The sequence below is a fragment of the Adiantum capillus-veneris genome, chromosome 30, assembly GCF_014529385.1.
Source record: "Adiantum capillus-veneris isolate H3 chromosome 30, ASM1452938v2, whole genome shotgun sequence".
In the NCBI taxonomy this organism is placed as follows: Eukaryota; Viridiplantae; Streptophyta; class Polypodiopsida; order Polypodiales; family Pteridaceae; genus Adiantum; species Adiantum capillus-veneris.
In genome coordinates, this window is record NC_140960.1 from 1894715 (window position 1) to 1922090 (window position 27376).

General features: G+C 41.5%; 1 protein-coding gene across 1 annotated transcript; it reads right to left on the reverse strand.

Moving 5' to 3' along the window:
- Positions 1 to 17990: 17990 nt before the first annotated feature.
- Positions 17991 to 24725, reverse strand: LOC147417433 (retinoblastoma-related protein-like). Its single transcript, XM_086506878.1, has 18 exons — positions 24505 to 24725; positions 24317 to 24424; positions 24110 to 24234; positions 23925 to 24021; positions 23777 to 23826; positions 23506 to 23698; positions 22262 to 22328; positions 21991 to 22173; positions 21693 to 21877; positions 20738 to 21608; positions 20448 to 20619; positions 20292 to 20355; positions 20033 to 20209; positions 19851 to 19955; positions 19213 to 19348; positions 19036 to 19139; positions 18847 to 18956; positions 17991 to 18731 (listed from the first exon to the last, which is right to left on the reverse strand). Exons 1-18 carry the CDS (start codon positions 24652 to 24654, stop codon positions 18635 to 18637), a joined length of 2994 nt encoding a protein of 997 aa, XP_086363004.1. The 5' UTR covers positions 24655 to 24725; the 3' UTR covers positions 17991 to 18634.
- Between the last annotated feature and the right edge of the window lie 2651 nt (positions 24726 to 27376).

Consider the following 27376-nt stretch of genomic DNA (forward strand, 5'->3'; position numbering starts at 1 on the left):
CCAAACGTAAGGAAACTTCTAGGACAAGTTTATAACACCTAAGCACACATATCTATGGTCTCAAACCCCACTTTAGGTCAAGTTTCAAAATCGCGATTATTAACAGCAGTGGATTTTTGACCTAGTCGTTTTTGACCCAGAATGCATCTAAATGATTAGCAATGATGTCCCAATACCCACCTACACTTAGTTTTCAATTTAAAAGTGTAAATTCCTAGTTATAGTGAAATTAGGCCGCGGGTCGGCGACGCCAAAAGCTACGAAATATTGTGAATGGCTTACGTCAATGCATAGAGCTCTTACCTACGGTTGCAATGCAACAAACGCATTCGCAATGTGACAACCGAAGAGGGAGTAGGAAGCACGAGAAGGAGAGAAGTGAGCGTCGTTAGCTCACGCTGTGTATTTCTTATCCAAAACTTATAAAAAACTTGCAGAAATTGGCTTTTATACCTTAGCAAAGGTTTTTGGGTGGTCAAAACTAATAATCTGGAGTTCTACCAAAGCTGAGAATTGACTGGCTGATACAATCTGGAAGCTTGTAGCCCCGGCTTATTAATTACAAGGTTTATCAGAGAAAATAGGAGTTACAATATTTTCGATTTATCAAAATAATAAATGTTTTACAAGGAGAACTCCGAAAAATGGTGTCCGTGTTAGCTTGTTGCTAACAAAAGCGATGCTTCCACCCATTTAGTCGCATAATCAATGGCCATTAAAATATACATAAACTAGTGCTAGCTACTATTGGTTTAAAAGGCCCAATAAAATCCAATCCCCATTTCTAAAAAGACTCCAAGTGTAATACTGGCTGTAAAAGCATTTTGGACATCTTAGTAGATTGCCCCAACCGTTGACAAACATCACAATGTTGTACAAAATCCCTTGCATCTTGAAACAATGTTGGCCACCATAATCCAGATTGTAGCACTTTCTGTGTCGCGATCAAAGTTGCAAAGTGACCCCCACTAATGCATGTATGAACCTCCTCCAAAACAGATCCTTGCTCTTGTGGTAGGATGCATCTTAGCAGAACATCTGCTATTGTGCGATAATACAACTTCCCCATGACGATCTCAAATTCCAGCTACGAATAGCCATCCGACGTCGTTGATGTTTGGACAAATGAAGGCATTTCTCCACTGTTGAGAAAATGGAACATCTCCTCATACCAGGTCCAAGGAGTGCTCGGAATCATCCGGGATGATTGCGTAATTGGAAGCTCATCCGCAACTGCTCCTGTCAAAAATAGGGAAGCATCCAAAAACTCATATGCAATCCCCGTCATCGACGGCTCGCCAGAATCAAGCCAAGATAGGTAATTAGCAACCGCATGCTGCGCTCCGGGATGATGTATGACCTCAAAATCAAATTCTTGTAATAAGAGCACCCATCTGGCTAATCTTCCTGTCAAATTCTCGTGGTGCAGCAAGTATAAGAGAGCCGAATGATCCACATGAAATAAAAACCGCCGTCCCAACAAATAAGGACCAAACTTCTTCACTGAGTAAATCATCCCTAAGCATTCTCTTTCTGGTACTGAATAATTTTTTTCTCCGCATGATAATCATCTGCTGGCATAATAGACAAGTCGAAACCACCCTTGAGTTTGTTCTTGCATCAACACACTGCCAATAGCCCTGTCAGAAGCATCCACAAAAACATGAAAATCCTGACCCCAATTCGGAGAAATCATCATAGGAGCTTTGGACAGCTGAATTTTTAATCTCCGAAAGGCCAGATCACATTCTTGGGTCCATTCAATAACTTTGGCATGTGTTGCCTGATTAATAGGGATTGCCAAATGTGCTACAAATCGTAAATGCCTCCCATGCCAACAAGCTTGCCCCAGAAATACTGCACACTGCTTTGGATTTGCCGATGGAGGTGCTTCCATAATTGTTGTTATTTTATCCGGATCCACTGAAATACCGTCCTCGAAAATTACATGGCCCAATAATCTCCCACTTCGCACTGCAAATGCACGTTTTAGAGGATTTAAACTAAATTTCACTTCTCTATATTTCATAAAACATAACCGCAATTGCTTCAAATGCTCTAATTGCGCTCCAAAGACACTGAGATCATCCAGAAAGATTCGCATAAAATCTGTCAAGTAAAGACCAAAAATTTGAAACATATCCATATCCCTTTGAAAAGTTGAGGACGCATTCCGTAATCCAAACCACATTACTGTGCATGCAAAAACGCCCTATGCTGTAATAAAAGTTGTTTTAGTCTGATCACCTTTAGTCATCCGAATTTGATTATATCCATTGAACCCATCCAGAAAAGAATATGTCTCATGCCCTGCCACGTCATCCAAAATAGAATCCAAAAATGGAAGCGGAAAAGGGTCTAGAACAGTAGCTGCATTCAGCTTCCTACAATCCACACAAATTCAAATTTGCTTGTTTTTCTTTGGTACCACCAGAATAGGAGAAATCCATTCAAGGTTATCAAGGGTAATAAAACTCACCTGCAACAAGCGATTGATTTCCACCTTGACTTGCTTTGCCACATTTGGATTCATCCTATATGAATGCTGCTTCACCGGCACTGCATCCGATTTTAAATGAATCGTATGCTGATAAAACCTTGGATCCAATCCTTTCGTATCCGCATACTCCCATGCGAAAACATCCTTAAATTCTGTCAACAAATTAATCAAGTCTCCTCGAAAACTTGTCTCAAGTTGTTTACTGATATGAATTGGTTGAGACTCCTCTTGAGCTCCTAGAAAGACCGTCTCCAGTTCATCCTCCTTCACCCTTGTTACTTTACTCATCTGTGCTTCAAACTCATGTTCTTGCCTAATAATCTCCTCCAATGGTTCGGGAATAGGCAAGACTTTTTCTTGCCTCCCTGGCACTGCCATTTCCTGATCCCCTAAAGACTTCCCGTCCAAAATTGTAGAAATATCTGCAAGATAAAGAAAAACTAAATCCGGGTTAGCCTTCAGGAATTGCTCCTCTTCATCCTCTTCTAATCCTTCCACCATATTCATTGTCTTCGCTATCACAGGCCATGCTGCCTGATCTGGTTGTCTGCATGTTCCCAACATCACCCGAACTTTCCTGCAACCCTTTTTAACTGTCAGCATATTTGCCTCCCAATTATGCTTTACCCTAGCTTGATGTAACCATGGTCTCCTCAAAATAATATGATAATCTTGACTGTGATCCTCAATGTTTAACACCACTAATGAAACCACAAAAGACAAACCAGCCACATCCAGCACAATGCCTCGCAGTAATCCTACTGGTTGTACTCTTCTCTGATCCGCCATGCGAACTACAAAGGGTGCAAGTTCCCAATCACTAAGACCAAAGCACTCACAAGCCGCTTGAGTAATAATATTCACTCCCGCACCTCCATCTAATAGGACTTTGTCAATATATGTGCCATGATATCTCATTGAAAGCTCTGGAATGCGTGTATCCATAATCCTAGTTACCGACAACGGGACTGAATCATCTTGCTCACCTTCAACTGTCGCAACATCAACTTCTATCTCATTCATTTCTTTGAACTTTTGACTCAGCAAAGCAATCTGAAAATTCGAAACTAATCTCAAAAACGATCCCAATCGTACTTGTAATGGTGATTCCAGAGCCTCCTTCCAAACAGAATCCCAATTATCTTCTTCCATGGTATTTGCCATGTTTATGACTTTCCCCTCTTTCTTTTTCGAAGAGGTTGCCGATGGTCTTGATGATTGCAATGGTGGTACTGAATGTGGCATCCAAGTTACAGTCTTTTTATGTACATTCTCTTGAGTTGCCCAATCCGAAAGCTTATCATCGGTTGCTAGTACCACATTTTTGCCGGAACGAGTAATCAGCGAAACCACCGGGTCAGATTCGTCTAGCCCCTCAATCTGAACCATAGCCACACTCGGCTGCTTTTTGGCAGCACGTTCCTGTTTCTTCCGATCATAATCCACAGCTTCTGAACACTCCGACCACCAATGCCCGTCTCCCAAACAGAAAAGGCAGGTCTTGGGTCGATTAGGATCTCGGCCACCTCTTCCATGGCCACGACCCCCTCCTTGACCTCGTCCACCGGCTGATCCTTGAAAAGGCGCCTCTGATGCATGGGCGTGGGCCAATGTCACCGCAGGTTCTTGTCCTTGTCCTGGCTATTGTGACTCTCATGTAGAAGAATCCCAACTCCTACGGCCACGACCTTGTAATAGCATTCCACTGTATTGTGGGTGTTGGTTGTGCAAATCGCACATCATTTCTGATTCATGGCACACTCTTGAGCGGCATGTCCCGGATTCCGGCACTGAGTACACCACAGCATGTTCACGCTTTTTACCACCGTAGAAGATTCTGTCGATCCGGATGGAACACCTTTCCCTTGACACTGGGATTTTTTCGAGGTGCTTCCTCTGACTCTTTCTTCGGACCACTGCTGCCTGAATTTGAGGATTTTGAGTATGCACTCTCCGACTCCGAACTATCACTGCCACTTCGTACCACTGACTCTTTATTCGGACCACTGCTGCCTGAATTTGAGGATTTTGAGTATGCACTCTCCGACTCTGAACTATCACTACCACTTCTCTGAGATTTAACATTATCCAGTGGAGTGGTTACCTTATCCACTGCTGCTGTAGCAATTTTGAGATCCTTATTGAGTCCTCGCAGAAAATAATCATTCAACACCTCGGCTGCTAGCCATTGTGCCTGAGGTACCCGCTGCAAAAGCATCCGAAACTTTGCAGCATAATCCTCCACTGGCAACGACTTCCGATGCAACGTCCGAAGCTTTTCCAAATATTGAGGGACTGTCTTTTCCGTTCTAAATTGACGCAAGAACGCTTTGGAACCTTCAACATAAGTTTTAAAGTGATCATGAGGATACTCTGATAGCCATTTTGCCGCTTTCCCTGAAAGTGTGGACTCAAACACCGATTGTTGATGGAGAGGAACCATAGCGCCAGGATGATTCGATCCATACACTTTATTAAATTGCCGCAAATGTGCATCAGGGTCTTCCTTTGAGAGACCTCAAAAGCGACTATACTTAATCTGACCACCTGTCACTGTTTGCGCCATAACCCCTGGCCCAACTGTGCCCCCTCCTGGAAATAGCTGCCAAACAATAGAAGGCGGGGACGATGGCGGTGAAACCCCGGGACTGCTTACCAGAGTCGATGGTGGAGCAACATGAGTAGGTGAGGGAGAGCGCACGGCAGGAGGACATGGCTGACTACGTGGAGTACGCCGCGCACGCATCGGACTTGGCGATGGAGACACGTGTTCCTCCGCCTGGGGTGTAAAAAAAATGAATTCATCCAAACCGCCTCTCCTCCGTCGTCTTCCCACAACTGGAACAACAGGGTCAGGAGGACCCTGCGACCTAGTGCGCATGCATGTTCACTGCAGGTCGCCCATCGCGCATCATGGTCGCCAGATGTAATGCCTATAACTTCGTAGTGGAGCAATAAGCACTACCGGAATGGATACCCTCACACTTCCTTACATTAAATGAACAACAATGTATAAGAAGAGAGAATAGAAGCCAATACACAGGAACAGAACACCATCTTCTTCATTGATAGGTAACTGAACATAGGATTACATGAGAATGATATGTTGATTGATTAAGAGATATCCACAAAGACTGGTATGCCCCCCCAAATACACCCGTTGCTCCAACGCAGATCGGGAACAGTGCACACCCCCATCCTGTCCCATGATATCCCATGAAGAACTATCCAAAGCAGCATGAAGTCCTATTCCGCAGTGTCCGGACATCCACAGGACCATAGTGTGCAACTTATGCCATAACACCTTTGGATCCTTATTTTCCCTCCTTTGGATCCCAACTGTGGCCGGTCTGCCAGCTTAACCAATATTCTAGCTTTTTCTCCCTTGGTACTTTCCCATATTAAATTATCAGTTTAACATGAGAAAATCATTTAGAAAAATTAGATATTAGTTATTATGACAACACGAGAATCCACATTCAAGGCTATGTAGTCAAGGAGGAATTTTACATCTCTTCTCTCCAAGACGTTGACATTATACTAGGTGCTCCTTGGTTTAACCACTTGAAAGCAAATATTAAGTTTTTCAAGAGAGAGATTACCTTTATGCAAAAAGAAAGACCGTGTAAGCTTTTAGAAAATGAGATAGAAGGACTAATTTTTGTTGAAGAAACTCTAAAAAGTGATGCTAACTCCATAAGTGAGGATGTTTTAATCAAAGATGGCTTAGATGACAAGAAAGGATCAAGGGGCATAAGCTTTATATTAATACTAAGAAAAGTGAGTTCTTCCTAGAGAAAATCCAATACCTTCACCACATAATCTCTAATGATGACATCCGGATGGATCCACCAAAGCTAGAATTGATCTAAGGATGGCCACAACCAAAGAATCTCCACGAATTAAGAATCTTTACAGGTATGTGCTCATATTATCAACATTTGATTGGAGATTTCTCTTTCATAGTAGATATACTCCGTGGTCTAACAAAGAAGAATGTTAAGTACTAATGGACTACTAAAGAAGAAGAGTATTTTAAAGCATTGAAAGAGAAGCTTACTTGTTAACTAGTGTCACTACTTTTGGATCTCTCAAAGCCCTTTGAAGTCCAAGGTGATGCATGCAGAGATTGTTTAGAAGCAATATTTCTCCAAGAACGACATGCCATAGCATATGAGAGTCAAAAGCTTCATGGCAAGGAGAAAGCTCTAGATATTTATGAAAAAGAACTTCTAGCTATTCTCCATGCTTTGGAGATTTGGAAGCATTTACCTATTTGGCACTCCTTTTATTATCAAGACGGACCATCAAAGCTTAAAGTACTTTATGGCACAAATAAAGCTTTCGGACAAGCAAATGAGGTGGGCTTTCTTTCAAAGTCGAATTTCATTTTTCATATTCTTGGGGGGTGAAAACATGTATTGGTGGTACCACTTTTAAAAATTTTTAGTAGTACTCTTTATAAAAGTGGGAACTCGAAATATTTTTTTTAAAAATCTCAAACTATTGTTAAAAAGCTATTCATTGATAAAGAACATGAAATGGGTTTGTGAAGTGCTATCAAAGGACTATCCAAAACACCAATTTTTGGTAACACCCAAACATGCTTTTGCTTTGGGTGTAGTAACAAAGTAGCAAATGAACTCTCTAATAGACCGCAATTCAATGTTGTCACTTTTGCATACCATAATGGTCTATCTTTAACAATGGATGAGTATGCTCAAGATAGTGACTTCAAGGATATGTCAACCAAAGGATTATGGAAGAATGGATGAGTATGCTCAAGATAGTGACTTCAAGGATATCATGTCAACTAAAGGATTATGGAAGAAAAAGGAACCATACTTATTAGAAGATGGTTATCTTCTCTATAATAATTGGCTATGTGTTACCGCTCTTTAAGAGAACAAGTCATGTATGAATCTCATGCTACACCTTATACGAGGCATAAAGGGATTCACACTACTCTTGAAAGATTAGAGAAGACTTTCATTGGGCCACAATGAAGGCAGATGTAGAAGGATGTGTATCCAAAAGATAAACTATAATAGAGGGAAACGTCTTGATTTACTACAACTGTTGTCAATGCCCAAGGCACCTTGGAATAGTATTTCTAAGGATTTATTTTTTGGCTTGCCCAAATCAATACATACAAATGCTAGAATATAGACGATAGTCGACAAGTTTAGTGAGCAAGCACATTTCGTTCTTGTCAAAAAAAAACTATCAAAGAGAGTCCTTTGCTAAGATCAAAAGCAACATATAGGCTTCCCGCCAAGAAAGATAAAGAGCTACCACTAACAAGCATAGAAGTGCCTTAAGCTTCAAAGAGGATGACTAGGTCTTGCTCAAGTTTCCTAAAGCTCAACTTAATTACATATCAAAGAAAGATTGACAAGGCAAGTTTACTACTTCCCAAAAGCTATGCAAAGCTTGTAGAAAGGTACTATGACCCATTTCAAATTCAAAGACTTATTAATGAGGTGACTTAACAACTGAAGTTAGCCTCACATTGGCTCATCAACAATGCATTTCATGTCAGCCTACTCAAGGCATACACAAAAGATCCAAAAGAACCTATAGTAGAGGAGCTATCTAAATTTGAAGGACTAGAGGAGATACTTCAACCCAAAATAGTAGACTTTTCCATGAAGACAAAGTTCTCTTGTAAGGGAAAAGTATCACTCAAGTGTTTGTTAAATTTAAAAATCATCCTTTTGAAGATGCGATGTGGATGTAAGGAACTTAATTAAAAACCATAAAAACCTTATAATGTTTCTTTATTTGGCATCACAAAGACAATGTACATCGATGTAAAAAATGACACTTTTGGCTCGCTATCATACATCTCCATCTATTTCGATTTATCTTAAGAGTCGTATGCATGTCATGCTAAACACACTTATGATAATAGAATCTCCCAAGCACTCAATAGACTAGACATCTACTATAGAATATATTTAGTCGGATAAAAGAAATCCTTAATCCAAAGTTTTAAAGGAGACCAACTCCTACTTCCCAAGGTCACAAATGGGGACTATGACACAAGGCAGAAAAAGTCATTGGCTAAGTTCACTTCGTCAAATAATTTATAGTCGAGGATGACTATGATTTAAAGGATGAAGTAATATCACAATGATTTCTTTTTGGTTAATCAAAAAGACCTCTCTCATAGCTTAAATTGGCCACTTTTTAAAAAAAGAGGAGAAATTGCTTAATCGAATGAATTAAAAAGTAGTATTTAGCATGTAGTTATTTTTTTAAGACAAAAAATTTTATTACGAAACTAAGCTACAAAAGTGTTAAAAAAACCTTTTAGAGCTCTGATAAAACCAAAGGACTTATAAAAAGGGTTTCATATGCTTTCAAAGATCTACAAACTTCATGCTAAAAATTAATGAGAAAACTAGCAAGTGCATTAATCAAGAGAATCAAGCGTGAAATGCATGCTCAACTGTGTGATTAGTGTGCATGGTTAAGAAGAGAGAAGAGGAGGCTTAACTCTCATGCTTGAGATGAGAAACATAACCAAAGCTCTCAAGTTCTAAATTGTGACCAGAAACAAATCCATCATTGATTGCACAATTGCAAGCTTCTCTCTCAATGTCTTTATACTATGTATTGTGCTAGTTGTAGCAAGAAGCAATATCAAAGTGAATACTTCTCTTGTAGAAATATTTTTCATTTTCTCTATCTATAACAAACCTCATAATACGCTTGTTGGCTTGGAAGAGTGGTTCAAAGCGTTGGATTAGAAGGTTGATCCTTCAAAAGTGAGCTACATGGAGAGCTAATGATCGCTCTACATCAAAGAAGAATAGTTGTCTTTGGAAAAACCATCACATAATTACAAGCTTCTCTTCTGGAAAAAGATAATACAAAATTCTTCAGGGAGAAAGGATCCACTCCATATCATTCTAATCCTCTTATCTATGCAGAATTTTCTCTCTCAAACTCTATATATTTCTCTCAAACAAAAGAATGATAGCATAGACTACTCGATTGAAAGAGTAAGCTTGACCAAGAGACCAAATGTCAAAAGCAATAGGCTCTCTTAGGATGTGTACTATTATGTGCAAAATTAATCCACTACCTCTTTATTTTTTTCAAGCTCATGAAATAGGATAGTAAAGTACTGAGAAGGTGAAAGTTCATTATGATCTACAAAAGGTTATTGAGATGAATTTAATAATGAGAGGCTTCTTTGTGAGAGAAAAAGCAGAAGTGACTAGCATTTAAAAAAGTTTGTTGTCACAACAAAATCATGACTTATGAAAACAAGTGTAAGAACGAACAATTTAGATTACAATCTATTATGAAAGTATTAAAAATAATGGCTAAAACAAGGTGATATATTCATAGTGGCCTCGAAAAGGCAATAGTTAAGTTGCAATGAATGCACCATCTTTAGTACTTATATGCAGACCTTCAAAAGTAATAAACACTAGTAGACTAAAGAATGACAGCACATGTCAATTACAGGAAGCAAGTATCAGCTTGCATTCTTTCTTGGAAAAATAACTCACAGTCATATCCTTGATAAATGAGATCGTTACATGAAAGAGCTTCTCTTCCTACATTGAAAACGTAGAACTCGTGTAATGGAATTGGCCGATTAACTTGAGAGTAGCGGAAATTAATGAGAGTACTTTTGAGAGATTACTTTGTGAGCATAGCGGGTGAACATAATTGAAGATAACAACATAGACATGGCAATTAGTTAACTTGGCATGAACAATACTTTTGCAAGAGAGAGAATTTAGAGAACATGAAAATAGTTGAGGACCGGATTTATGTGGAGCCAGTCCCCCCTCCGATAGGCATTTGTATTATGATTTCTCCCATTGAGAGACTTGTTACAATACAATCCTTGTGTTCCTTGTGACCTAGGTGATGCAATGAAGATGGAAAACTTCATGCATTACAAGCATAACATAAACTTTGTGGAAAGCTTTAACAAGCCTCGGTCCCAAGACCTCAAACACCTTCGAAGGTGGAGAGAGCTAGCAGGGAATGAGGGTAGGGAAGAGAAAGAAGAAACATTTCATAGGAGAAAGAATTAGTTCCTCACTTATCATCACTCTTCTTGCTAGCGTACATAATAGTATAGTAATGAAGATGGAGAAGATGGCAAGCTTAAGCATTGAAACATGGCTCTTGAATGGGTTTGCACTCCATAGCCAAGAGTGTTGGTGTAAGCTCTCTACCTCTACTTTCTTGGAGAAGGTGGGCCCAGTTTCCACCACAAGCTTGGCCCTTAAGCACTTCAAGCTTGGGTTGGGTTCTCACCTCAAGTACAACCCTAGCATCTCAAGCATCTCAAGCACCTGAGTCATCAAGAACCTCAAGCACCTTAGCCATCAAGCATGACAAGCACCTCAAACTTTGGCTGGGTTCCCACCTCAAGCTCAAACCTAGCTTAAGGTCAAAGGACTTTTCCACTAACTATTGGAGGACTTCAATGAAGCTAACCCTAAGGTCTTATGCTCCATTGGTTAGCCTTGCTCTGTGATAGACCATCTCTCATTTGAGTCCCTTTAACCTTGGGCCCGTGTTGAGATAGATCCATAAGCACATGTCTATATCTTAACCCTTGTTCCCATTTATTCTCCCACACTAAATGATCGGTTTAATATAAGAAAATCATTTGGGATGTTTAGATATTAGATTTTATGACAACTCACAACCAAGTCCTTCGAAGTTTCAATCTAACATCCTTACATTTAGTGTTTGAGAAAAATGTGTCTCAATTGACTATCGTGTCGCTCGCTTGTTTAGAGCAAGAGAAAAAGGAAAATTTTTGCTTAGTTTCAACCCTGTGAAATTTCAATCAAACAACATCCTTACATGTAGTGTTTGAGAAAAGTGTCTCAACTCACAATAGTGTCAATGATTGCCTACTTGGAGCAAGAAAAAAAAAATCACCTAGATTTAAAAAATATTAGTAAAAATTAGCTCAAACTTTCAACTTTTTCTCATGGAAAAATCATAACAAGAAATTGTGTATGGTTTTTTTTTTTTTTGAAAATTGTGTGAACTTGAATTAATGCAAAACTCAAAAATTACAAACAGAGACCCTCAGGAAGGGGGAGGGTAGCCCCTCATGAAAAAAAAACAGAGACCCTCAGGAAGGGGGAGGGTAGCCCCTCATGAAAAAAAACTTTACAAGGCTGCAGACATCTTAAATCTAGAGTCTGAATAGAACTTGGGCAGTTTGGTTCTCCATTGTTGCCATCTGACAGACCTTTGTAAACTAGAGAAACTCATATGGGGGTTTAGTACCTCAGTAACTTCCCTACATAGCTTGTCGGCTGAGTGTTTTAAATCATAAAAACCCTGATACAGAGAGGGAGCAGTAGACTGAAAGAATGCAGAGCATCTATTGACCCAGATGAACCATAAGATGTTCCCTCTCCATATGTTCCACAGAGTTATGTCCAAACCTTTACAAGTACCCAATAGCAAATCCTTGGCGACCAGAGGCTGACTCCTACATCTCATTATACATCTTTGGAGCTTGGAGATCAGGAATTGGTTGTCTCCATAGTTGAAGAAGAGATGTGGGATGTCTTCCACCGATTTCCTACACCTTATGCAGATCCTGTCACTGATTTGGACCCTGAGTGCCCTCTTACCACACCACACCCCTTGATGTAGAATCAGCCACATAAGGAAAGACTGCTTGGTGGCTTGAGGAAATGCCCAAAGACATAGAAATCTGTAGGTCCATTGTTTTGAGCCCCACTGGAGGTGCCATTTGTTATTAAGCCTCTTCTTTAGGTCCTCTTCTACACCAACTTTAAGCCTGTAGTGTTGAAAAATACATGATGCTACATTTGCTAGGTTAGATAGCTACTTGTTCCTGGTTGGAGGGAAGAAATACTTTGACAAAGTAAGCTGGAGCTTTTGGAAGCACCATTCTGCATCTTTCCTACTCAGGTTGTAGCTGGTTTGAATGATTTCAGTTGTCATAATACAGTGTCCCTGAAACAAGTCATTCCAAGATTTTATACCTGCTTTAAAGCATCTATGAGCTCTCCTCGACAAAGAGGAGCTGGTTTTTCCAGAGAAGAAGCCAAGCCAGGGTGAGTCCTGCAAAAAGAAGAAGTGATTAGTTGCTAACTTGGCTGGAGGTGACCAGCTTCCCTTCAGCTCTTGCCATGCATTCCAAAAGGTGCACGTCAGCTTGGATCCTGGTGGCACTATCAGCCTTTGAGATAAGATAATATCCCTCAATGAGAGGTTATTCCAAGCTTTGTAATCTTTAAGCTTGAATTTAGAGATGTTTCTTTTCAAAAGTAGTGCCCATTAATCATCCGAGTTCACACACCTGAGGATCCATTTACCAGCCATCCTTTTGATGTCCATAAGGCCAATACCACCTTTCTCCTTAGGTAGACAACAGGTGTCCCAAGAAACCTTTGGAATCCTAGGGTGATGCCCCCCCAAAGAAAAGCTCTATATAAAGCAATGACCTTCTACATTAAGTAGTTAGCAGGTTGCCAACAGGCCAAAAAATAGATTAGAGAGGGCATAATGTAATGATTGAGCACAAAATCCCTACTTGGGAGAGCAGAATGGTAGTTATGCCATCTAGACATCTTTATCTTAACCTTATTCAATACCCACTTCCATCTCTGCTTGAAAGTGACTCCAAAGCCCATTGGGATTCCCAATAATCTGAAAATCTGACCCATGTGGATCTGTGAGCAGCCTGCATCAATAATGACTCGAGGTGTGTTCCCATCTGAAGTCCTGAACCCTGTTTTAGAATGGTTGATAAAAGATCCACTTGCAAGACAAAAAGTATCCAGATAGTCCCAAAAAGCTTTAACAGCATCTTCATTATTCTCAAAGAGAGAATTAGTATTGTCTGCAAACTGTTGGAGACATAAACCTTTGTTAGTACCTGGAATTGAAATACCCTTCAGCCTACCTTTATCCATTTCTTATGAAACCAACCAACCCAAAGCATCTGAGCATATAGCATAAAGCATTGGGGCTATTGGGCAGCCCTGTCTAATTGACCTTCTGAGAGGGAACTGGTCAGTGAGTTCTCCATTTTTAGACACTCTAGCAAGAGCATTCCCAAAAAGAATTTGAATGAATCTAATGAACATTCTACCAAATCCTATATCAAACAAGGACTGAAAAATAAAGTCCCATTCAATTCTATCATAGGCTTTGTCAAAGTCTATTTTGAAGAAAATAAAAATTTGATCAAATTCCATTGCATAATCAATACCCTCCCAAAGAGTGATGATGGCGTCAAGTATATATCTCCCCTTGATAAACCCTTTTTGTTCAGGCAAAATAATGTCGTGCATGATAGGTCTCAATCTTCTAGAAAGGGCTAGGGCAAAGATCTTATAAACAGAGGTCAAACAAGTAATAGGTCTCCAGTTACCCAGGTCCTCTCTCTCTCTCCCCCCTTTTGTGAATTAATTTAATGACACCAGAATTAATAGAAGAGGGAAGAGCTCCTATTTCAACTGCCTCCTTCCAAACCAGCACAAGTAAGGGTAGCAGAAAGTCTTGATACTCCTGATACAACTCGTTAGGTAAGCCATCCAAGCCTGGGAATTTTCCTGTTTTTAGAGCATCAATAGAGTCCTTCAACTCCCCCACTGAGAGGGGCTGGTCCAGCAGCTTTGCAACAGATGGTTTGACCATTTTCTTTCTTGATAGAGCTATTCTGGATCTTGCTACTGTAATACCAACCCCCCTTTTGGGAGGAGCTGAAAAAATACTAGAAAAGTATTCTTTAGCCACATCCAAGTTGTCTTTGTGAGAAGACACAATAGTATCATTCTTATCCTTTAAATAAGGAATAAAATCCTTGACTTTCTTCTTTTTAAGGAGGTTAAACATTCCCTTATCAGGAGTATCAAGTTTTCCAGCCCAATGCTCCCTGGTCCATACAAGAGACTCCTTAGCAACTAAAAGCTCTTCCCTCCTAAGCTGGTCTTTTAATTCAACTAAAGCAGGGGGAGGAGGGCTATTGGGTAAAGTGTTTCTCTCTAGGTCAGAGATGTCTCTAACTTCTGCTAGATCTTATAGCCCTAGCCCTTTTTTTGAACTCGGTCATAATCTTTTGGGTGTCCTTGACTGCCAGATTCCATGCTTTAAAGGTTGATGCATGAGAGGAAAAGGCAGATTCAAAAGCATCCTTAACTTTTTTCTTGACACTGCCAATCTTTAACAAGGATTGGTCTATATGCGGCCACCCTGATTTATACATACAGGCCTCTTTAGGTAGTTCAAAAATCATAGGAGCATGATCAGATAGGAGCAAAGATTTATCCAGCCAATAGTTTATATGCCAAAAATCATGAATCAGAATAGTATTCAGATAGAGTCTGTCCAACCTAGCTGCCCTATAACAGGTACCTTGTTGTTTGTTTGTCCATGTAAATCCTGTTGCCTGTGAAATATCCAGTAAGCTTTGACTCTGAACCATAACATCCCATGCCTGCTTTTGTCCAAGTTGATTCCACCTGACTTCAATGCTTTCTACCATATTAAAGTCTCCTAGAAGAATACAAGGCTTGGGGAGATTTGTGACTTGTTGCCAAGCTAATGTCCTGTCAGAGATGGCATTAGGCGCATAGACTGAGACAATAGTAAAATTAAAGGGACCATTAAGGGTAACAACAATCCAACAATTGTTAGAAGCTTTTTGAACATCTGTTACTAAATGATTGTATTGATCAGCTATGCCTATTGCAGCTCCACCTTTTCCCCCTGAATGATATGTGGAAAACCAAGTAAAACTTGATCCAATCCAAGAAGGTTGGAATGGAGAGCCTGACCAGCTATCTTCAGCTCTTGAAGACATATAAACAGGGGGTTGACATTCGCGTCCTTTAACCATTGTTTTATACAATGAGCCCTAATGGGGTCAGTGAAGCCCTTGCACTTTAGGGTGAACCCTTTTATCTGTGGGACTTTCATTTTTTGATATTCTTCAAAGGTTTGGCCAAGGAGACAGAGGCCCTATTAGGATCCTTGGAAGCTTCTTTTTTCCTCTTAGATTTAGCTTGAGGGTTGGGGAAGAGCCTCTTCTTTTGCCTGTGTCATTATAATGTCCACCGAGGGTACTGGGGAAGTATCAAGCATGGCCTTTGTTGTAGCATCCTGTTCCTCAAGTTCTTCCTTGAAGGATTTCTCTTGATCCCCTATTTCAAAGTTTTGGGCTTTCTTATAAGAAGGGATTTGAGAACTAGGGATGGATTCTTCTTCAGAATCTGATGATGTTGAAGATGAAATTCCCCTTGTCTTATCTTCAGGACTGTTGGGCCTTCTTGACTGAGAAGAATTAGCCTTTTGACTTGAGTCTCCTTGCTCCGATTTCTTCATGGGATCTTGCTTTTCCTACCAATCCTCATTCAACTCTATGGGATCACTAACATCATTAGAAGTTTTCCTGTTTAAGATATCAACATCATAATCAAAAGGGTCAAAAACATCAACTAACAAAGGGTGAAAATTGTTCTTGTTCCTTGAGTGGGGGGATTTATTGTTTTTGTTGATTTTAGCTACATTTCTCTTATGAACCTGTTGAAACCCATCATTGTTGACCTCAGTACCCTCATCTTGAGGAGGAGGTTTGAGATCTGGGCAGTCTTTAATGAAATGCCCTTGTTTCAAGCAATGAAAGCAAGCATTGGGGAGGTTCGTGTGTGATTTCCATCTAAGTCATTAACTGGCACCTGGCTTTTCAAGTCAGAATTCAGATCTATTTCTAAAAGCAATTGGGGATCCCACTTGGGGTTAATGCCACCCCTTGATCTCTGGCCTAGGACCTTTCCTACACAAGAGCCAATGGATTTTAGCCAGGGATATAACTCCACTAGCAGGTCCGAAAAATCGACCCATATGGAGACCTTGGTAGGTTTGGGGCCTCTAGGATTGAATCCAAGGTACCAGTTGAAGACCGAAAGGGGGGTATTCCTAATCAACCATTGCCCATGCCCTACTACTTGAAGAGCAACATTAGCGTCTACAAAGAAGAACAGATAATAATTGTTGGGCGAGTATTGCACTTGCGATACCCTGATGTTTCTGTTTTCCCATTGCTATGTGATCCAAGTTTTTAGAGTTTCCAGAGAAGGCCTTGTACCATGGCAAAGCCCTATGACCACTCTCTCTTGCAATTGCTAATGCCATTGTTTTTAACTCCTAAGTAGGAATAACCAACCCTTCGATAGAGTCTTTGAAAGTTTCTTCCTCCGTGTTCTTAGGATTACCTTGATCAAAGGTAAACTCAGCTGGAGGAGGATGAAAATCCTCTACTCCATTATCCTCAATAGGGAAGTTAGTATAGTTAACAATAGCCTCACCGGGTCTCGTATTCATTCAGGTTCTTCTCTCTCAAATTAGGCATAACAAGACTGTTACTATGGTGGACTGAGGGAATATTACCTGAGGTGCCTAGAGCAGAGAGATAGCCCTGAGGATGATCAGCTCCCTGAGCTGATTGGATCCCCCCCAAAGCATGAGTAGTTAGTTTGCTAGCCAAGACATTGGCATAGGACTGTTGAGCTTGAATAGGGACATTCAACATTTCTTGCATTCCACTAGTATGAAAGCTTGACAATAGGAGAGCGTTTGATGGCAAATAGTTGTGCACAGACATTGCAATCGCTTATTTGGGCGCCGGGCGAAATAGAGGATTAGAGGCATAATACGGCAGAGCTTTAGGGTTAGGGTTCACTCCTTCTGTAAAACAGGCGTGACAAGCCCGTTTAGCAAAACATTCTGCAACTCCATGTTCCTCCCTCCCCTATTTTCTAGGGGAAGAGGGGGGGAGAGGATGAAAAGAGAGGTGCTCATTAGAAGAGAAAGGGGAGAGCAACCCAGAGATCGAAGAAGATGATGGAGTTCCTCAGAGGGGGGGTACAACTCATCCACTGCGTCCATTGGGCATTGCCATCCTCGACACTACTATGGGCGCACTAACCGGAATCGTGTATGGTTGAGAATGTGACTTTTTCCTAGCACTACTTGCATGCAACCAACGAGAAAGAATCCCTTTTTTCCATTAAATTAAATGTTATGACAAGCATAAGATTTTGTGATAACAATTTTTATCTCCTACATGAACAGAGAAATGAGTGGACCTATCAAGGCTATGGTAGAGGAGCCTTATAAAAACATTAAAGTGAAAAGAAAGGTCATCAAATCTAATGTGATGGCGACAATTCGGATGGTGAGAGGCCACACACTACAACGAATTGCAAGAAATTGAGAAAACGAGGCGAAAGAGCGAGGTGAAAAAAAGGATGAAAATGCCTCTCTTTAAAGAGGCATTGAGGCCATAATCAAATGCAAGCCTACATAAGATAATGTTTAATCCCCTCCCACAAAAAATTGGTAAAAAAGAAAGTTTGTCATCAACAGCTTGCCATGTGGGCACTTCTCGAAAAGAATTATCCAATGGTCCACAATGGCTCCCAATTTCCAAAGATGCACCAAGAAGCCCTACGGAGGCCAAAAAGAGGAGATATGCTCTTAAAGAAAGCATTATAAATTTTGCAGCATCAATGGGACCCCTTCCCTGAAGTGACTTAGAATTGAGTATGATTGGGAAGGCGTAGATCCAACTTCCAAGAGCTACTCTCTCTCTCTCTCTCTCTCTCTCACACACACACACACACGTGCGCGCGCGCGCGGCAAAAAATGGAAATGTAGCTGTACACTAATTTCTGGAATGAGGCCGACAGAACGGCATCTGGAAATGGACGAAAGGAAGCGGCTCTGTTTTGCACCTCTGTAAATGGAGGACTACTCAAAGCCTTCTGTTCTCAGGGATAAATGTTTTATGGTACAAGGGCCCCTTTCACCAACATAACACTAACACTTGGACTAAGGGGAAACTTCACTCATATGTACAGGGCACGGCGAGGCGAGCAAGTGGTATATATGACTACCCATACAAGCTGGGCTGAACTGTACATATAGGAATCCTACCTGCAAAACAATTGGGCAGGAATAAAGTTGGTTGGTGAAGAATCTGTTGAATTGGTTCTCTTCACCAGTAAACAGGCAACCATCCTCTGGTAGCACAAATTCTTGAGAGAGCAGAGTATAGTGCGGTCGGCCTGCGGCTGGTTTTTGAAGGCGATTTCGTGCTCAATTTCTTGAATCTTTTTTGTTAGACAATGCATCCCCAGCACTAAATGGGTTGCCCACCAGCACTACATCGCTGAAATCTAATCTTCCTTGTCGCCTGTCAATACAAATGGCATCTAAATATCAGGGGCTTTCCTCCTTCAAATAGTATGTGGGTCGGTGGGTCAAATCCAAGACAGCATGATATTGACAATCAACCACTGTTCTCAAACCTGCCATTGAGTTTTCTGTTAATGTCTGTTAAGTCTTTAGAAGGACTCTGGTATGCATGGGTGCTCTCTCCTACACAGGCATATAACCGTCGGGAGTGGGGGGATAAAACCTGCAGGAATAAACCTTTGAGGATAAAATTCATCTGTAAATGGACACTCACAACACCATGTAAGCGAGTAGACACATACCCTTGATGTTTTCAAAGGTGAAACATATACATTGTGGCTTGCTGACACCTTTCTTGGTGATGCATCTGGGAGAGATCGGAAAGGTGAAGACACTGACATAATACCTGAGATTTTCAGTGGGGGAAATTTTCAGTCAATATATTGACATGCAGTCCAATACTGCATTCACAAATTTACCTTCAGGCCTTTCAAGTTCATCGTTTCTAGTACTGTTAGAAACGATTTGTGTGCCTAGTTCGATTAGATAGCTTTTTGCCGAAGGAATGAAAACGTCATTATAGAACTGAATAATATCCCCTGTTACTGGTCCTCCCTGTCCACATTAAAACAAAGCACTACCTTGTCTATGAGGTCTTGAGCTCTTGCAAGCCCTAACAAAATATTACTGGGAACTGACACTCAAGCAGAAGATCCCATACATTTTCAACTAGAGAATGATTCATTATGGCTGATATCGATATTTTTTGAGTGAAAGCGAGAGATAAGAGCCACAAAGGTTTCAAGCAATCTCTCAGGCAGGTTAACCCACTTAGTTATACAGCTCAAGCCACCGTCTCTTTATAATCGGTTCTCGTCAGTGCTCTTGTATGTATACATATATATGTCTGTGGGTCAGTGTCTGTGTGTGTGTGTGAGAGACAGAGAGAGAGAGAGAGAGAGAGAGAGAGAGAGAGAGAGAGTTTTTGTCACAATTGCAGATAAACATACTACTACCTAACGAGCAGCAAAACCAGAACCTATCTTGGTACCTTCCCTAGACATGCTTAGCAATCTGTGTCATACTCCCAGACCATCATGAAGCAAATGTAGCATACCTCTCTTGGTGTCAGAAGAACGGCTCTAAAAACATGAGGTTTTTGTTGGGGCAGCTGCCTGTAGCTCTGGACAATCTCCTTAAAGGTCAATTTGATCTTTTGGACCTGTCAAGCCAAGGCCATTCACCGATTCACTAGGTGTCAAAAAACATACGATCACCTGAATGTGACAATGTACAAACCTTGCAGACTCCAAATAGACTGCAAAGAACAATTTGATCTATGTGCCTACTAAAAAAGAGATGAGTCTCCTCGTGAAGAAGGCGCTGAAAAAGCTTGTAAATATCCTCCATGAGCTGGCTGGGTCGCTTAAGCAGTCCGCAAATCAGCTTGATCCTGATTGCAGCAAGCTTGAGAACCTGTAATGGCACACAAGGAGCTTAAGCAGGCTGTTCAAAGCTTTTGAGAGTGCAATCACCTGACTTGCTCAGAGAACATCACTTTTTGGAAGAAAATACAGATCGATGTCTCCTCCCCGGCGGATGTTGCTACCTGCTTTTGTGGGCTGGAAAAATCGCATGTTCATGAGAAGACCAGGTAGGCTTGCCTGAGCAAAAACATTACAGATCCCCACACAAACATGTAAACCTACGCTACCTGGCAAAGACAGCATGCAAGGGACGCTGTACAGAAGCTTTGGTTGGAGTAACCGCAGAGAATGCAGATGGCCTATCTTGCATTGATGGTAAGACGATGGGAGCCACGGGAGCATCTTCCTTTCTAGAAGCAACTGAAGAAGTAGAAGGCAGCAACATTGCCTGCAAATCCTCTGCACAAAAACACTATCAAAACCTTTGCCATGCTTTTGTTTGGTCAAACTGGCACGCAAATGCCGACTACGGCCAAAGTCCGATAAACCACTCAAAGACAGTGAGAAACGGTCAAACCTAATGCACATCGAGCTGTTGTATCCAGCGGATATTTCTGAAGGGAACCCTCATATTGGCTCTTTAGACATTCCAGTGATGGCATAGGATAGGCTAGCAGTCCCTGCTGACAGACTTGAGACTTCAGATGTGGCTTTGCAACTATGAGAGAATTGTACATGGAGGAGCCCTTGGCCCATGCTAGGCTTTCAAGAAGCCTTTCTTCAACAGTGTTCAGGTGTCTCTTCAGTTCCCTGGGCAAAGTTTCCTCGTGCCTGACGAAGCTCTCAATAACCTTGTTAAGGTCAAAGGCAGTGATGCCCATTCTGTCCAGCACTGCTGGAAAAGCTATTGAAACAGTGGAGTATGTTGCGACAACCACCTCCACAGAGCAAGCCAGCATACATCGATGAAACCTTTCATTAGAAAGGAGGGATGAGAGGTTCCTATTATTAACCCTTTGAGCTTCTGCTTCACACATGGCACCCAGAACTTTAAAATACAACTTTAGTGCTTCCAACCTTCGTTGGGAAGTCCAACCGCAGCTCAGAACTGAGATTGTGTTTACATCTCCATCTGCAGCACCCTTGATTTCGCTGACACAGAAGACCAAGTCAAGTAGCGTGTGAGCTCTATTTGTGACCTCTTTCAACATGTTTTCATTACAAGATCTGAAATGTGCAAGCAGTGCTTGAGCCGGTTCTGCTGATAGAGGAGCAATAACCGAGCGTAACCACTTTGCTGTAGACATACTGACAGAAACAGGTGTTGGCGGAGGCATCTTACTACTGGCCGGTCTTGTTGCTGACGGAGGGGGAGTACCACATTCAGTTGCAGCACGAGCCTTCAAGGCCAAGGGCTTGGATGGGGAGGACATCATATCATACTTCCTCTGCGCATGAATCGAACGTGCCATTAGCCAAAATTCCTCTCTGGTCAGTACAAGCTGATTTAAAAGAGACGGGAAAAGACTTGCCTTAGCACTATTTGACGAGCAAATTTGAGCTGCACATGCACTGCCAATTCCCTTGTCTGGAAGAAAGGAGCGCTCATCAATTCCCCCTTGCTTAAAATACGCTTCTGTGTACTTCTTTTCAAGAATTTGTGTGTAGAAAATGATTGCCTCGACCTTCATGAGGCCCTGAAAATATGACAGTCCCTCTGACAAGACCACATTGGAAACAAGAAAGGATTATGAATCTTTGCATTACTGAAGAAAGTAACTCAACATGTGAACCAGGACCACTCGTATTGATGTGAAAATTTGCTACCACCTGTATCCATTCCTGCAGTTTGTTCCGATTCATCACTTAGCAGACTGGATGTCTGATTGGCCTCAACAAGTGACTCAAGTACAGAGTGAATTTTGGCCAGCATATTCTTCACATCCTCTGCTGATGCATCATACAGATGGCAAAGAGATGATAAGATATTGATACCCTTGCAGCTGCAGACAGCTGAAACAAAAAGTGAGTGTCATCTAGACAAGTTTCAGGTGGCAAGAGCCATAGTCTCCAATAGAAGCAAGCAGCTCTTCCTTCTTACCATAAGTTGCCCTGTCTTCTAATGCAACTTTCCTCAAGCGTGCAGGCACATGAATAATCATGATAACCTAAAAGTTTACAACCCAGAATGTGAGTCAGTTCTTTCCAAATAAGACCGTAACCTTCACCAAGCACAAGAGTGAACCTCTTTATCTTGCAACCGAAGGGAACACTCACTGCTAAGAGACAGCTTGGAGGAATATGACTGAAATAATGCTTATCAAGTCAGCCACAGGGAAACTGAGGCCATTGTATGGTTACAATATGAGGAAAAAAAACACGATCAGGTTCTCAGCCATTGACACTCATTCATGCTAGCACAAAATACGTTGGTGCTAGCATAAAATGAGATGCTCAAGATTCCAAGAGCAAAGCCGAACATGCCCTCAAAAATTGTCCCAATCGAATAGTGTCCATCATACAAACTCAACATGAGGAGGTGATGAAATGAGTCTTTATGGAATCACTAAGCTAGAGTCACATCTAGAAGGAATATGATCCTACTTTCGAAATTACTTGACAGAGAAAATTAATATTAGTGGTCACAGGTGTTTCGTCTCACAATACTCGTAGCCGGACATCATAGCACAGCTATCTATTGATTGTCCCATTCAGCAATTACGCAATTGGCGGTGCCAAAGTTTTCATTGGCACAGGCCATTAGGGTACCCACAGTAACTGGTCCAAGTCAGCACCAGGAGATGAGCACTAATGAGGAGAGCCCGTTTTAACATCTTACCCGCACATATCAATAGCAGATGGATGAGGCCAGTGCTGCCACCCAAGATAGGCAAGCATGCCCTCTGATTGAACCAAAGGAGTCGCAAAGTGAAGTAAGAACTCAACCGCCTGTTGACGTCAAGCTAACTGGACCCAATGAGCCCTTGAATGAAAATAAGGTGGTAAACACATCAGTAGCATCAAAGCTGGAAATAAAATGCAGCAATGGCTTCGTACTGTGACAAAGAGGCACCTCTCATGTGAGGCACACAAGCGTCAAAGCTTGGGACATACTATCTGACTAACAGCCAACAACGTAATTCTTAACCAGCAGGTCTGCTCGTGTGCTAGCAAAAAAATACAGAGAGACTGAAAGAGCTGTTTTTCACTCTTATCATAAGCAACACAGAAAACTTGAAAGCTAATAACATGGAAGTTTACAACACCTCTCCAAATGCAAGATAACGTCGTCTGCTACATACAATTTCGTTCGCAGAACTAAAAGATAAAATATCAGATACTTACAAACACTGCAATGAGACCATTGGCACAAGTCATCAAATCTACAAACTGTTCAGGACAGTGCATGCGGAGCGAGAGAAAGAGCATCCAGCCGAACTTCAGGTAGACATATTTTTCTGAATAGCCACCTACATTGATTGCTTCCAATAACTTTTCGCTCGGTGCAAAGAACATCAAAAAATTCTTCTCATAATTGCTGCAAAAGCACCACTGTTAGTAGTTACTACAGGGGAATGACTTACCGGGCTCAAAGTCTAGATTGAGACGAGCTTACTCATAAAGCGCTGCCAGGTGTACAAAGTTAGCTTGTAATTGTTGCAAGTGCTGTGCAGGCCCAAAACATGCACACACGGGTATGAGAATGACAGCACAATAAACCAATGGGCACTGAGAAGAAACAGGGGTTATTGACACTGATGTACCTTTTGGAACTCAATGTATGCATCGCCATACATAGATCTTAAAACAGAGTCTGCCTTTTGCAAAAAACAGGTCAGCTCCTTGAAAAAGTCTAAAACTCTGTAGATGAAGACCCATTGAAGGAATAAGCTCAAGCACCACCAGGTACAGATAGAACGCAGAGAGGGTAGAGGGCATTTACGCTTACTGAGAGTCAAGAGAGTCTAGAAGCTTAGAGAGCGTAAAACCTCCTACGCCACCATCAGAGTGCCTAGCAAGTTTGAAGGCGCAGTAGACAATGCTTGCAATCCAGCACTTGACAAAGCCCTCCTCCTGCGTCAATTAGATGTTTGTTTCATTAAAAAACGCTGTTATACAGGCGTTTGCAGAGCCTGCAATAAGCTTAGAAGCGTACATTTCCGGATCCAAAGGCACCCCTACATGACTCTATGTGATGATTCGTTTCTTTAAACAGGCGGAAAGCAGCGCACCTTGTTTGCTCGCCCAGCCCATTGAACTCCACCTGCAACAGAGAAGCCCAGCCTTCACGTGATCAATGCTTCTACATGCACTCTCTGATTTCCACCGAGCAAACGTGCGTACCTGGAAAAGATGAAGTAACTGCGCCTCTGCTTTCTGCGCCAGCTTCTCTGACGCGGCAAGGACCATGCCCGCTCTCGCGGAACCAGACATAGGAAGCGTATCTACAGACGAGATAGGAGAAGAGCAAGCATGAGTCGGGCGGGTCTCCATAGCTCCTGTGTGAGAGAGAGAGAGAGAGAGAGAGAGAGAGAGGGGAAGAGAGAGAAAGAGCGGGAAACCAAAGTAATTCGCGGTTCTCTATTAGGAATGGGTTTAACGTAACGTGTGTGTGACAAGTCAATAAACGTAAATTACATGCTCACATTCTAGTGATTATTTGACACCCCTCTATCATGTGCGATCAATGGCCCCTATTAATTGGGGGTGGTAGATTGGTTTTGCGCCATCTGACACGGATTAATCCCTAAGTAATCACCATGTGATTTCAGTTGAAGTGAAACCCATGTAAACTCGTTGTGAACATCAATTGATCGCCAAGTGATCCTCGTGTTAATCCCAATTAAGATGTGATCACCTTGTGAACCCACCTATTCCAAAGTGATCACTCTGCTAGTTGGTGTATCGGAGAATACGATTTTAGAGCATTTGTATTGATGGGAATCTATGAAGGTGCTCTTGGAAAGCTACAAGAAAATAATAAGGAAAGAGGGAAGGGGGGGGGGGGGGGAAGAGAGAGAGAGAGAGAGAGAGAGAGAAGAAGCAAGCTTGGAGACGCACGAAAGCGAAAGGAAGGGGGCATGGGGGGCGGCGAAAGACGAGCATGTCCATCATGTGATGGCAAAAGCGGGGGGGGGGGGGGGGGGGGGGGGGGGGAAGAAGAAGCAAGCCTAGAGAAGCACGAAAGGGAAAGGAAGGGAGCATGAGGGGCAGCGCGACAGACGAGCATGTCCATAATGTGATGGGAGCAACTACGTGTCTTAGACAAAGCAAAAGAAAAAGGAGGGAGGGGAGTACAAACAACCGCGAGCAAGTGGTGAAAGTCTCGATGCACGCAGGTCCAGTGCAAGGCAGGGACTGTTTTTCTTTTTTGTGCATCGTTTGGGTGGCAGCACAGACTTTATGGCGCACTGGCTTAAGCCAGTTGATGCGTTCGCAATGTAAGGCCTTAGGATCGACCTCCATACGCTATTCTTTTTAGTTGTGGATGTTGTGTCGTGCTTTCCTATCAAATGAAGTTGGGAGATGGAATCTTGTGAGATTCCACCTAATCAAATGAAGATGGAGAGAGTATGCAATATGAAGATGGAGATTACTTTCACCTCCGCACGTTGCAATCGTTGAAAGACACTCCTAATCGAAAAACTTGGCCACTACTTGTCAGTTTCCAAGCCAATTGGTCTGGTGCTATGGGGTGTAGTTGTGACAAGTACCTACAGGGGCTTAATTAAGGGGGAGCTCTCTTTCGTCAATCTTTAATATACCAAGAGGACTCTTTACCCAACTGCTAGAGATGCTCGCATGGTTCACCTTCTCTTCAACAAAGCTGTATTCTGAAGTCACTATTGACGGTGAGAGGGTATATCTTCATAGTAGATAGGAAGGTAGCATCTTGTTACAGGTTGCACGATATACGAACGCATTTTTTGGTGAGCATGTCACAACAAGCATTATTAGACATTTGAAGAGAAAGTTCCCAAAAAGATGCTCTCTCCTTCTCTACCACGCACACACCCTCATTGCCACGATTTTCTCTCTCTCTCTCTCTCTCTCTCACACACACACACACACACACAAAACCTTTTTTTAACTTAGTAGACAATATTTCACTATTTTGATCATAACATCTTTTTTTTTCTTTTTTTCTTTTTTAAAGCAAAACTCACAATTGTGAGTGAATTATATTGAGCAGCCCATAAAATTACCAGGTTTTGCCATGCTCATGTTAAGCCATGTCAACCTCCGAGGATCATAATTACATCGGCTATCAGGGCAGCCACCCCTATGAACCCGCCTCCACATCCTTGATCATAACATCTTCATCCAAACTCTCATGTGGGTGATTTATAGTCTTAATTGAAGAGCATAATAGCATCTACACACTGATGTAAGAACTTAAAAAATTTGAGCAATGGGAAGCTTTACTACAACAACATTTATAAAGTGAATAGGTTTGGAGAAGCTAACTCTCATCTCTTATTTTGCATACAATGTATTTAAACACTCGCAAAGGTTCTTATTCTTCGAGAAGGTCCACAACCATTGTGAAAATTCATCCAAATTTTCATAAGGATGATATCAAAATTCGTGATTATTATATGTTTGTGTCCTTGCAAGAGACTGTAAACAAGCAAAGTGAGGACTTACAGACACTTGTAATAGACACTAGCATGCTAAGAGTTCTTGTTGTTGAAAATAAACATATCAAGAAGATACTTGAAATCCAAATAACGCATCCAATGCAATTTGAAGAGGAAGTCAAAAAATATAAACGTTCTCTTGTGGACTTGAATTCTTTGAAGGAGCGCATTCATTAACAAAGTGGATCATTACAATGTACCGAAAGAGGAGAAGTCTGACACCGTGAGTCATGATGTAAGAGAGATAAAAAAGTGCATACACAACCAAGCTTTGAGTTGATGTATTCGGAGCAATGTGGTTTTTGATTCTTCTCTCATGCAAATTATGGCCCAAGCAAAAAATGTTGAGAATGTGGATGTAGAAGAGTTTAAGTGTGATGGAAATGGCCTATGAACTTTGAGAATAGCGGAATTTAGAGAATTAGAGTGAACATGTTTGTGAGATTTGTAACATTTAATGGCCTAGTAACTTGTGTGTAGCGAAAAATAACATGAATATAGTGAGCACTTCATTAGAATAGGTTCCTAATGAGCATAACAAGAGTGCTTGGGTGGAGAGAGCAACGAAAAGCATA

Coding starts and splice junctions, on each gene's coding strand:
- LOC147417433 (XM_086506878.1), bottom strand. CDS start 24,654: ATGGAGACCCGCCCGACTCATGCTTGCTCTTCTCCTATCTCGTCTGTA. Junction 22,329..23,505: donor ATGGTCTCATTGCAGTGTTT/GTAAGTATCTGA, acceptor GTAAACTTTTAG/GTTATCATGATTATTCATGT. Junction 19,140..19,212: donor TGAACTTGAAAGGCCTGAAG/GTAAATTTGTGA, acceptor TGAAAATCTCAG/GTATTATGTCAGTGTCTTCA.